The sequence below is a fragment of the Phyllostomus discolor genome, chromosome 2, assembly GCF_004126475.2.
Source record: "Phyllostomus discolor isolate MPI-MPIP mPhyDis1 chromosome 2, mPhyDis1.pri.v3, whole genome shotgun sequence".
NCBI lineage: Eukaryota > Metazoa > Chordata > Mammalia > Chiroptera > Phyllostomidae > Phyllostomus > Phyllostomus discolor.
In genome coordinates this window covers 166,095,822-166,107,863 of record NC_040904.2, presented here as the reverse complement: position 1 = coordinate 166,107,863, position 12,042 = coordinate 166,095,822, and the positions used below count along the sequence as shown (strand labels likewise).

Below are 12,042 nucleotides of genomic sequence, written 5' to 3'. Positions count from 1 at the left end.
GTTTCCAGTGGCTTGTCCATACAAATGTCCTCTCTTGCCTCATGCCTTAGACTTTCTTAAAATCTCTCAAGCAAGCAGCATCTGGCCTCTGCATACCATATACCTCTGACCTTGATTTACAGTTTGGCCTCTCTTGGGCACTTCCAAGCCCAGCACAAGTAGCAGCCATTTGCAGATTGTTCTGTAACTTCTGCCAGGTAGCCCCAGGCAAGGCACATCATTGGCCATCCTTGCAACTCCTGCGAGGTCACAGAGCCAGTGCACCCAGTGGACAGACAGCTTCAGACCATGCCAGATAACAACCCTAGTACCTCCATGAACAACCCACTCAAGTGGTGAACTCAGTGAGCACCATAGCCCCACTGAAGCTAGCCTGACTCTGTAGGGTCGACTCTCAAACAGCAGCACCTCTGCTGTAGTTGCAGCCAGTTCTCAGTTCTCACAGCTGATTGGCCTGGAGGGGTTATTCCCTTCCAGTGACACCAACAGCAATCAAGATTCAACTACAACAGGATAGAACACAGAGCCTACATAAGAGTATACCTGGAGAGTCCAGCTCAGGTGACTGGGAAGGCTGAGCCACTGGGCCCTATAGGATACCTGCTACACAAGGCCACTCTACCAAGTCTGGGAGATGTAACAGGTCTACCTAATACATAGAAACAAATGGAAGCAAACAAACTGGGAAGACAAAGAAACAGGTCCCAAATAAAAGAACAGGAGAAACCTTCAAAAAAAAAAAAAAGTACTAAATGAAATGGAGGCAAGCAAGCTACCAGAAACAGCATTCAAAACAATGGTTATATAAGGATGCTCAAGGAACATAGTGAGAACTTCAACAGTGTGATAAAGAACGTAGAAACCATAAAAAAAACATCAATCAGAAATGATGGCTACATTAACTGAAATGAAGAATAATTTACAGGGGATCAACAATAATATAGATAAAGCTAAGAATGAAATCAGCAATTGGGGATATAAGAGGGCAAAAAACAATCAGAACAACAAAAAGAAAAAAAGAATCCAAAAATATGAAGACAGCGTAAGGAGCCTCTGGGAAAACTTCAAGCATACCAACATTTACATCATGGAGTGCCAGAATGAGAACAGAGAAAGAAAGAAATTGAAGACCTGTTGGGGACCACTTTGGGTGGTATCAGAAACTGTAGCCTCAAGCAAGCAAAGCCTTGCCTGTAAGTCTCAGTGCAAACACCGGGAGTGCTAGAGGCAGGCATGACCTGATACTAGCACTGAGGGTTCCCTTGGGAAATCAGGCCTGAAGAATACATTGTGTCCCTTGAAGCTTGCTTTGCTTTGTATAGTCCTGTTGATATAAATCAGATGTTTAAGTTCAAAGTATAAGGGAGTGAACTCCTAATCTCATGAACCATGCCTTAACAACCCTCTGGCATCAGCATATCTAACACACCTGGACCCGAGGCAGATCTCTGTGTTTCCTCAATTGTTATCTATAGATAATATCTGTTTTCTGTAACTGTGGCCTGTAGACATTGATTGACAAGCTTTGCATGCTTACTGTATACCTCTGTGCATACCGATCCCAATAAAAGCTATTTCAATAAAAGCTATTTCAAAAAAGCTATATCCCAATAAAATGCCCTGAAGGGCTTGAAGCATTCTCCACTAGAGGGAATCTCCACCCCCTTTCCCGAAAGAACAACAGAATGTGTCCTGGATGACTCATTCTCATCCTCCATACCTGGGAGAACTCTGCAGGTCAGAGCTTCCCACAAAAACCTATTTGAACTTCCAGCCAAGATGGACACATAGGTAGACACACTGTGCCTCCTCGCACAACAAAAATAAGGACAACAAAAACTTAGAAACAAATAAACAAAAAAAACCCAGTACTGACAGAAAATTGAACTGTACTGAAGTCTGACAACCAAGGAGTTAAAATAGATACATTCAGCCAGACCAGTAGAAGGGGCAGAGTTGGGAAGTGGGCGGAGGGGAGCGTCCCCGGCACAAAAAGTGATGGCTGATGGATCCCGCGCCCGCAAGACAGCAGCGGGCAGACCCGGGCATAGGGTGGCAGCAGGTAGACCCAGCGAGGCAGTGAACTGTGGAAGGGCGCTGCATGCAAGGTGGATGGTTGACTGGCAGGGGTCCCACATTCACATGCAGATAAACCAGGTGAAACTGGGGAAAGAGAAGACTGTGCAACCCAGGGTTCTAGTGCCGGGAAATAAAGCCTCAAAACACCTATTGGAAACACCTGTGGGGGTTGAGGTGCCAGGGGAGATGCCCAGCCTCACAGGAGAGTTCGTTGGAGAGACCCACAAGGTCCTAGAATGTGCACAAGGCCACCCACATGGGAATCAGCACCAGAAGGACCCAGTTTGCTTGGGGGAAGCAGAGGAAGGGACTGAAATCTGACAGAGTGTCGAGCAAGAGCCATTGTTCCCTCTCCAACCCGGCCCCGACAAATAGCGTCACAACCCAAGGACTAGGCTGACCCACCCTGGTGATCACCTAAGGCTCCACCCCTCACTATGTAACAGGCAGTCAAGACAAAAAAGGCCCAAACAGAAGAACAGATCAAAGCTCCACAGCAAATACAACTAAGCAACAAAGAGATAGCCAGCCTATCAGATGCATAGTTCAAACCACTGGTGATCAGGATGCTCACAGAATTGGTTGAATTTGGTCACAAATTAGATGAAAAAATGAAGGCAATGCTGAGTGAAATGAAGGAAAATGCACAGGGAACCAATAGTGATGGGAAGAAAACTGGGACTCAAATCCATGGAGTGGACCAGAAGGAAGAAAGAAAGAAACAACCAAGCAGAAAAGAAGGAAGAAACAAGAATTCAAAAGAAATGAGGAGAGGCTCAGGAACCTCCAGGACATCTTTAAATATTCCCATATCCAAATTATAGGGGTACCAGCAGGGGAAGAGGAAGAGTAACAAGTGGAAAAGTTATTTGAACAGATAATAAAGGAGAACTTCCCCAATCTGGCAAAGGAAATAGACTTCCAGGAAGTCCAGGAAGCTCAGAGTCCCAAAGAAGTTGGACCCAAGGAGGAACACACCAAGGCACATCATAATTACATTACCCAAGATTAAAATGAAGGAGAGAATCCTAGAAGCAGCAAGAGATAAGGAGACAGTTACCACAAAGGAGTTCCCATAAGACTGCCAGCTGACTTCTCAAAAGAGACCTTGTAGGCAATAAGGGGCTGGAAAGAAGTATTCCAAGTCATGAAAGACAAGGACCTCCATCCAAGATTGCTCTATCCAGCAAAGCTTTCATTTAGAATGGAAGGGCAGATAAAGTGCTTCTCAGATAAGGTCAAGTTAAAGGAGTTCATCATCATCAAGCCTTTATTATATGAAATATTGAAGAAACTTATCTAAGAAAAAGAAGATCAAAAACATGTATAGTAAAATGACAGCAAACTCACAATTATTAACAACCACACCTAAAACAAAAACAAAAGCAAACTAAGCAAACAACTAGAACAGGAACAGAACCACAGAAATTGAGATCACATGGAGGGTTAGCAACAGGGGAGAGGGAGGGGGAGAGAGAGGGAGAAGGTACAGAAAATAAGTAGCATAGATGGTAGGTAGAAAATAGACAGGGGGAGGGCAAGAACAGTATGGAAAATGTAGAAGCCCAGGAACTTATAAGTACGACACATAGACATGAACTAAAGCGGGGGGGAATGTGGGTGGGAGAGGGTGTACAGGGTGGAGGGGAATAAAGGGGGGAAATGGGACAACTTTAATAGCATAATCAATAAAATATATTTAAAAAATAAAGCATCCAGCTACAAGGGAAAAGTTATTTTAAAAAAACCTATTTAAAAAAATAATAACAGAAAACTTCCCTAACCTGGTGAAACTAATAGACATACAAGTCTAAGAAGCAGAGAGTCCTAAAGAAGATGAACCCAAGAGGCGCACACCAAGACACATCATAATTAAAATGCCAAAGGTCAAAGACAAAGAGAGGACCTTTTTTATTTTTAAAAGATTTTATTAAAAAAAGATTTGATTTATTTACTTTTAGAGAAAGGGGAGGGGAGGTAGAAAGAGTGGGAGTTACATTACTTCTCAATGTAAGAGAGACATCAAATGGTTGCCTCTCACACACTCCCAACTGGAGACCTGGCCTGCTACCCAGGCATGTGCCCTAATTGGGAATCAAACCAGTGACCTTTCAGTTTGTGAGCCAGTGCTCAATCCACTGAGCCACACCAGCCGGGGCCAAAGAGAAGATCTTAAAAGAAGCAAGAGAGAAGCTGTTAGTTACCTACAAGAGAGATTCCATTAAGACTGTCTGCTGATTTCTCAACAGAAACTTTGCAAAGAAGAGATTGAGAAGAAATATTCAAAGTGATGAAAAGCAAAGACCTAAAACCAAGATTACTCTACCCAGCAAAACTATCACTTAGAATTGAGGGATATATAAAGAGCTTCCCAGATAAGAAAAAGCTGAAGGAGTTTATCACCACCAAACCAATATTACATTTAATGTTAAAGGATCTTTTTTAAGAAGAAGAAAGGGATAAAAGAATATGAATAATATAATGGCAACAGATGCATATATCAACAATTGAATCTAAAAAATAAAAATAAAATAGCAGAATAGAAACAGACTCATAGATACAGAGAATATTTTGATGGTTGCTAGATGGGAGGGTGGTTAGGGGATGGGTGAAAAAGGTGAAGGGATTAAGAAGTACAAGTTGGTTGTTACAGAAAGGACAGCATGGGGAATATAGTTAATAATATTCTAATAACTATGTATGGTGTCAGACATGTATTAGACTTATCAAGATGATCACTTAGTAAGTTATATAATGTCTAATCACTGGGGTATATACCTGAAACTAATATAATATTGTATGTCAACTGTAATTGACAAATTAAAAATGATTTAAATTTAAAAATAAGTTAGAAAAAGAAGAGCAAATTATACCCAAAGTAAAAAGTGTAAATGAAGTAATAAAGATAAATATGGGACTCAGTAAAACAGAAAACAGAAAAGCAATTAGAGAAAAATCAGTGAAATAAAAAATTGATTCTTTGAGAAGATCAATAAAATTGATAAACCTATAGACTAATAAGCAAGAGAGAAACTGGTAAACATTCATACTGATAAGCAAAGAAAGAGACAGAAAGAGAGAAAAAAGACAGAAAAAAATATCAGAAACGAGAGGTGACATTATTAAAGATTCTACAGATAGTGAAGGTTAGTAAGAGATTTTTGTGAACAACTTTAGACCAGTAAACTCAACAACTCAGATGAAATGGGCAAATTCCTTGGAAGACACAAATTGTGAAAGCTCACTGAAGAAGAAATAAGATAAACTGAATAGCCCTATGATTTTTTAAAATTAAATTTGTAGTTTAAAACCTTTCCATGAAATATACCCCGTTTCAATGGTTACAATGGTTTCCTCCCTACCCCACTGAAGCACTGGTGATTTCTACCAAACATGTCAAAGGAAATGCCAATTCCTCAACAAACTCTTACAGAAAATTGTAGAGAATATTCTACTTGAGTCTATAAAGCTAGCATTAATCTGATATCATCACAAGAAAAGTATACAGGCTAATATAGCTTATAAACATGGGCACAAAAATTGTTAACAAAATTTTAGCAAATTTATTAAAAGATGATAAAAAGTATGCTACATTATTAGTAAATGGGGTTTATCTAAAAAATTCAGGGTTGGTTTAGCATTCATAAATCCACGTAATTTACTATATTAACAAATTCAAAGAGAGAAAAACACATAAGTATTCCCCTAGGTGCAGTAGAAGCTTTTGATAAAACTTAGTATTAATAAGTCATGTGGGTATGATGTACAGCATGACGACTATAGTTCATAATACTATACTGCATATTTGACATTGCTAAGGGAGTAAATATTAAAATATCTCAAGGAAAATAATTTGTAACCATGTGCAGTGATGGAAGTTAACTACATGTATTGTGGTGGTCGTATCACAATGTATGCAATTATAGAACTTTAAAAATCCAACATCTATTCATGATCAAAAATAGGCAAACTAGGAAAAGAAGGGAATTGCCCCAAGTTGATAAAGAGCATTATAAAATATATACAGCTCTTATTATACTTAATGGTGGAAGACTGAATGCTTTCTCTGAAAATCAAGAATAAAGTAAGGATGTCTCATCACTTCTATTCAAATTTATACAGGAGGTCCTGGCCTACTCAGTATGTCAAGAATGAAGTTTAAATGTATGCAGGAGAAAATAAAACTGCCTCTATTAGCATATGACAGGATTGTGTGTGTAGAAAAACCTAAATAATGTACAAAGAAAATCTATGAGGACTAACCACTGGGTTTCAGTATACAAAATTAATACACAAAGATCTATATTTCTAAATATTAGTTGAGAACAAGTAAGAATGGAAATTAGAAAATAATAGTATGAAAAATGAAATACTTAGGAATAAATCTCACAAAAGTTATGCAAGACATATAGACGTTGAAAACTGCAAAGCACTTCTGAAAAAATTAGACCTAAATAAATGGAGAAATATACTGTGTTCAGAAGACACAGCTGTGTTGATAAAGATGAGGAGTGATTGAAAAATCTCATATATAGCTTGTGGGAATACAAAATCATATAACCAGTTTTTAAAAGTTTGTAGTAGTTTATTTTAAAAATTGAATATTTACATGCTACATTACCCAGCCATTTCAAACCTAGGTATTTATCAAAAAGAAATAAAAGCTCATTTATGTTCATAGATTATGAATATTCTCATATTCATGTGAAATGTTCATAGTGACTTTATTTGTAATAACCCCAAACCCAAAATAACCCGAGTACTCATCTTATGGACAAATAATCAGCAATAAAAAAATGAACTATTGATATTTATATATGCAATAATGTAGGTAAATGTCAAAATAATTATGCTAAGTGAAAGAAGACAGAAGAAAGTAGGTACTGTATGATTCCACTTATATAAAATTGTTTTAAAATGCAATATAATATATAGTAACAGTGTATTGGTGGTTGGCTGCGGATTGGGGTCAGGAGACAAGGAGGGATGTGTGGGAGGGATTGAAAAAGGGGCATGAAGAAACTTTTGGGGGTGATGTGTAATTCATTATGTTGATTGTGATGGAGTTTTCACAGGTGTTTATGGATATCAAAACTAATTAACTTGTAGATACACAATTTATTGTATGTCAATTATACCTGGATGAAGTTGTTAAAAGCAAACACTGTTACTGTTGCTAATAGTGAGGACCTGGAGCAGGAGTAAGTCTATGTGGAGAATGAGAAAGTATAACATTTAGCACTCCTTAAATATGAGAAAAGAACTTCCCCTGAATTAATTTCTATTAATCTGACTGATTTTGTTGCTTTGCCTGAGAGAATAGAATGCAGGATAGCCCTAATTGTTTGGAGTCTATTTGACATATTATTTAAGCTCTTGGTTCACTGTGTTTGGATTTCTCTTGGCCAATAAATCCTTCTTCCACCCAGTGTTCAGGAGAAATAAAAGGAGCTAGAATTCAAAGCAATCTATTTCTTTTGCTAATAGCTAATTGATAAAAGCCTAGTTGAAAAAAAGGAAAACTATTGACTAAAATTAGGTATCAAAATTAGCTATAGATTTTGTCTTTGTATCTCAATTATTCAATAGCACATGTGATTTGTTTAAAAGCTTGATTAATTCTAACACGAAAGTGAAAGAGATTAATATAAAATTGGAGTTTGTTTATCCACAGAGTCAGGTGAAATTGTCATTTGAAATCAAAGTTGCCTCAAACATAGTCAAATATCATGCAAATAAAGTGAGTTCAAAAAAAATGTAGCTGGTAATGGAAAGTTAAAAAAAAAAAGTTGCAACCTATAAAATTCTCATGTACTACCTACCTGTCTGGCTCGATAGAGCTGCGCTTGCTGAATCTTAGAGATGATTTGCTGTACTGAGATAGGGATCTCAAGTCTAGGGACCTCTAATCTATCAAGGTCTTTTCTGGACAAGATGGTATAATCCACAACTTCATTTTCTGAATCAGATTCATTGTCTATCTCATTTTTCATTTTGAACATTATTTTCAAAAGTTGAGTGATTTTCTTTTATTTCTTCTTCTTTTCCCACAGAATATAGGCAAATGCTGATAAACCTGTCCACGAGGAAGCTAGAAGAGGTCGTTCCTGATCTCAGAGGTTGTGGTTTACCCTGCCACTAATCTTTTGCTAAGCATAGTATTTTGTTTCTGGTGATGTCATAAAGACCCGTTGTGACATTATCATTGACTCAGACATTTACAGAGTGCTTATTATATGCAGAGAACTAAACATTCTATATTCTGTGATGGTAGAAGGGTGAAGGGGGGAGGGTGGGTAAAAAAAGAATAGACAACAGGAACGATAAAAGAAACAGAAGACATAGCCCTGCTTAAATGACTTAAAATCTAGCTGTTAGAATTCAAGATCCAGTCTATCAAATGTAACTCCTGGTTCTTCTCTATTCTTGAAATTTTGCTTAAGAATTTTTAAGCCTGTAATGGAATAATTGCGTTAGAACTTCCTCAGCTGCCCCTCAACTTTTCCTGGCATGTAGTAATTTAGAAGATATTATTTGAATGATGCTCACACTCTTTGCACTGCCTAGGTACCCGTTTTTCTCAAGGAACCTGACTGAACAAGATTTTGAAGTTCCGTAGTTGGCTCCTGAAATTGAAGGGAATGCTAGAGTATACTTTCTAACTGAAAGAGCAGTACTTTGGGCAGTTCCTTTGATTGCAGAGGACGTGAAAGGATTTGGGAGGCTGGAGAAATTAAAGGAGTGGGTAGTTTTGTTGACTGTGTAGCTTTTTTATTTTTTAATTTAAAAAATGTGAAAAAGTACAGAAAGTGATTTGTCATATAGCTGTGTGCCTATCACCTAGAGTGAACAAATAATAATGTTTTGTCATATCTGCTTCAGATATTTATAAATAAAAGAGCATTAGAGATAAAGTTGAAGAACCCTTTGGTGTTCTCCCCAGACTCCTTCCTTCCCCTCTGTTCCTTGTTACAGGCAATGACTATCGTGAATTTGATATATTTATGTCTGGTCTATGTTTATGTAGTTTTACTATAGGTGTATGTATTCATAAACTATATAATTTTGTAGGTTTAGATTTTATACAAGTTGGGGATGTATAACTTAATTTCTCTACAAAAACTTTCTATGTTGGGTTTTTAAACTTATTGTAAATGTAGTCCAATGTTGAGTCCTTGTTGTAAACTTATGAAATTAAACAACCGGTATGTTGTGGAGACAGAGGATCATAAAGTAATTGTTTTTTAAAGAATACCACTATACAGAGACTAAATTAGATATCTCTTTAACGTCCTGTTGTCTAAGTTACTTTCTCCTCTGTTTTCCCAAATCATTTTGTAAAGTTTTATTACTTATCTCATTGAAGAGTATTGTTTGTCTCTACCAGTTGGTGAACTAAAAACCAGATGCTACACTTAGTGTTCTTTTTCTAACATTTGGTATATTCCTTCTCAGTTTCTCCAAAGAAATCATCTAAATTTGGGTATCTATTTTGTTTGAGGTTCCTTTCCTTATGTAAACTTTTCTAAGCCCCAGAATAATTTCTTGTATGTTTAGACTGTCCACCCTGCCCCTAATCATAAAATATTACTCTCTCATTTTCTGTGAACCACAATTAAGTGTATTTATTCAAGGAAGTTCATGTTTTCTGAAAGCATCACAATGAAAGAAAATTACTTTTTATACATGTGAGGTTTGATTAAAATATTCATTATCTAGCATTTCTTATCAATTAATTTAAATATTTGGTTCATAATAATATTACATTACTTTTATTTCTCTTGATTTCTTTACATTGCTTACTCCAATAGACATTCACAAAGCAGCCGACACGCTTGTCAACTAAACTAATTTAGCATAATGTGCTCTCTCTCATATTTTTTATGCAGTATGGAATTCATCAGCAACTGGAAATGAAGACTTTTTAAAGCAAATTTACAACTCTCTCTTTCCCTTTCAATTTGACAAGCACTTGTTGACATTACTATGTGACCACCATTATCCTAGACTGTGAAGAATATGATAGGGTATCTGTGAAGAAACCAAAAAACAAAATAAGAAAAAGAAAACAATTCAGGATAGAATATAATACTCAAGTGCTAACAAGGGACATGAAGAAGAGATCTGTGGGGAGCAGAGTCTTTAGAAAAATGTTATGGAGAGAGAAGGTTGATTGACAAATGAAGGCTTTCTATACATGGAAGACACTTTGAGCCATGGCTTTGGAGGTGAGTGCTGAGCTTGTATTTCAGGGGGAAAGTCAGGAGATTGGTTTAATTGAGACAGAGTAATGCTGAGTTTACTGGTGATCAGATTACGAAGATTATGAGACAAATATCAGTAATTTGGTGAGTGAATTAATTTGGTATCTAAGTGAAAAAGTAGATTCATTTGAGGCAAAGTAAGGGAAATTACATGGGATCACAATGGCCTTGAAAGCAAGTAACAGCAGTTTGGTTCAAATGAAACTTTCACTTTAGGAAGATTTTATCATTAATAAAATGGGAAAAAATCCACTGGAAAAGATCAAGACATGACTATTTATAAAAATGAGTACTTGAACTAGGATATAGAAGTGGGACTGATAAGGGAGGGATAAATCCTACTAGGTATTTTTAAAAGATAATAAGGAATTTGGATCATCTAACAGAAAATTACAAATTTTTTAAATTTTGTTTTGGCTCCGCTGCCTGTGGAGTAGCAGCCTTCTGTCTCACTGATGACTAATACGCTCACTTTAATTTTAAACTCTATAAAGAATTTTTTTATTATATTCCATTTACATCAAGAGGTTATCCAGACCATTATAAAGTAGCAGCATATTAAGTGGAGATGTGGGTACCTGATTCCAGCTAACATAGGCAAAGTTCTTTAAAGGCGTCTCTAACAGAAACCTGCCTTCCTAGAGGGCTTCTTTAACTGTAAAATGCGGATAATAGTATTTATTGCATATGATGGTTTTAAGATGAATTCACGTAAAATACTAAGAGTAGTCCCCAACACATAGTAAGCATGTAAATAGAGCAGCTATTATTAATATATTTGTCATTAGTCTCCCTAAAAATTTCTTTCCTTTTTTTCTCTGAGCCACCACAGAGTTGCGCGTTCCTTCACAACACTTCGCGCGCGCACGCACACAGATAGCACACACACAGAAGAATGGAAAGAAAAAACCCCAGAACACTTCGCTTAAGGTCGGCTTTTTATCAGATCTAGATTTTGAGCTATGAAAACTGCGAGATTGTGGCCGTGGAAGCTATCCGCTTGGCAATGGATGGGATGCAGTAAGATTTTCACACAACCCCACATCACAGAATATTGCCTTGTACGATCGCTTCCCCCCCCCCCCGCCCCCACCCAGGACAGACGATAGTATATTCCATACTGCTGCTGGAAAATGTGGTGCAAAAATTGAGCGCGCCAAGGGTTGTCTCTCCTCCCGGAAGCATTTGCTTTTTTTGAACCGGAAACAGTTGTTGCTTTAAGGGAGGTGGGACTGGGCGGGTCAGGCCGCAGAGGCTGACGGCGGGGGAGGAGCCGGGTACACTGCCGGGTGGAGGGGACCGAAAGAGTGTCCTTATTCTAGCGTTTGGGGCTCGGGCCTGTAAGCCAGTTGGAGTAGCAGCGGCGAGAACGATTGGGCCAACCGCAGGAAGATATGTTGCTCTTCGTGGAGGTGAGTGGGCTCGGAATCTCGTCCTGCACTGAAAGAACAGGAGTGTTGAGGCGCCGGCCGGTCCCACCGCCATGTGACTTTCCAGGCCGTACACGCCGCTGCACCGGCAGATAGGCTGACACAGCACCTGGGCCGTGTAGGCCTGCGGCTTCACTTCTGCGGTTTCCTAGTTTAGGGAGCTGTGGGAGGTGAGAGCTGGAGTAGGGGAACGATGACGGTAGGAAAGCGAGACTTCTCCGGTGCGGCGTGAGGATCAGAGGAAGGGGAAAGTGTCCCATATGGATCCC

At 38.2% G+C, this 12,042-nt stretch overlaps 2 protein-coding genes across 5 annotated transcripts in view; one reads left to right on the top strand and one right to left on the bottom strand.

Annotated features, from left to right (window-relative positions):
- FAM186A (family with sequence similarity 186 member A) overlaps window positions 1-8,245 on the bottom strand; it is a 59,635-nt gene extending 51,390 nt beyond the window's left edge. The window contains exon 1 of the mRNA XM_036019042.1: window positions 7,902-8,245. Coding sequence (XP_035874935.1) covers window positions 7,902-8,081 — 180 coding nt within the window. The 5' untranslated portion in view covers window positions 8,082-8,245. The remainder of the gene's footprint in view (window positions 1-7,901) is intronic.
- A 3,349-nt stretch (window positions 8,246-11,594) lies between these two features.
- The window catches only part of LARP4 (La ribonucleoprotein 4), a 78,774-nt gene continuing 78,326 nt past the window's right edge, over window positions 11,595-12,042 (top strand). For all 4 annotated transcript variants that reach the window (XM_036019039.1, XM_028533141.2, XM_036019038.1 and 1 more), the window contains exon 1: window positions 11,595-11,755. In XM_036019039.1, coding sequence (XP_035874932.1) covers window positions 11,738-11,755 — 18 coding nt within the window. In that variant the 5' untranslated portion in view covers window positions 11,595-11,737. The remainder of the gene's footprint in view (window positions 11,756-12,042) is intronic.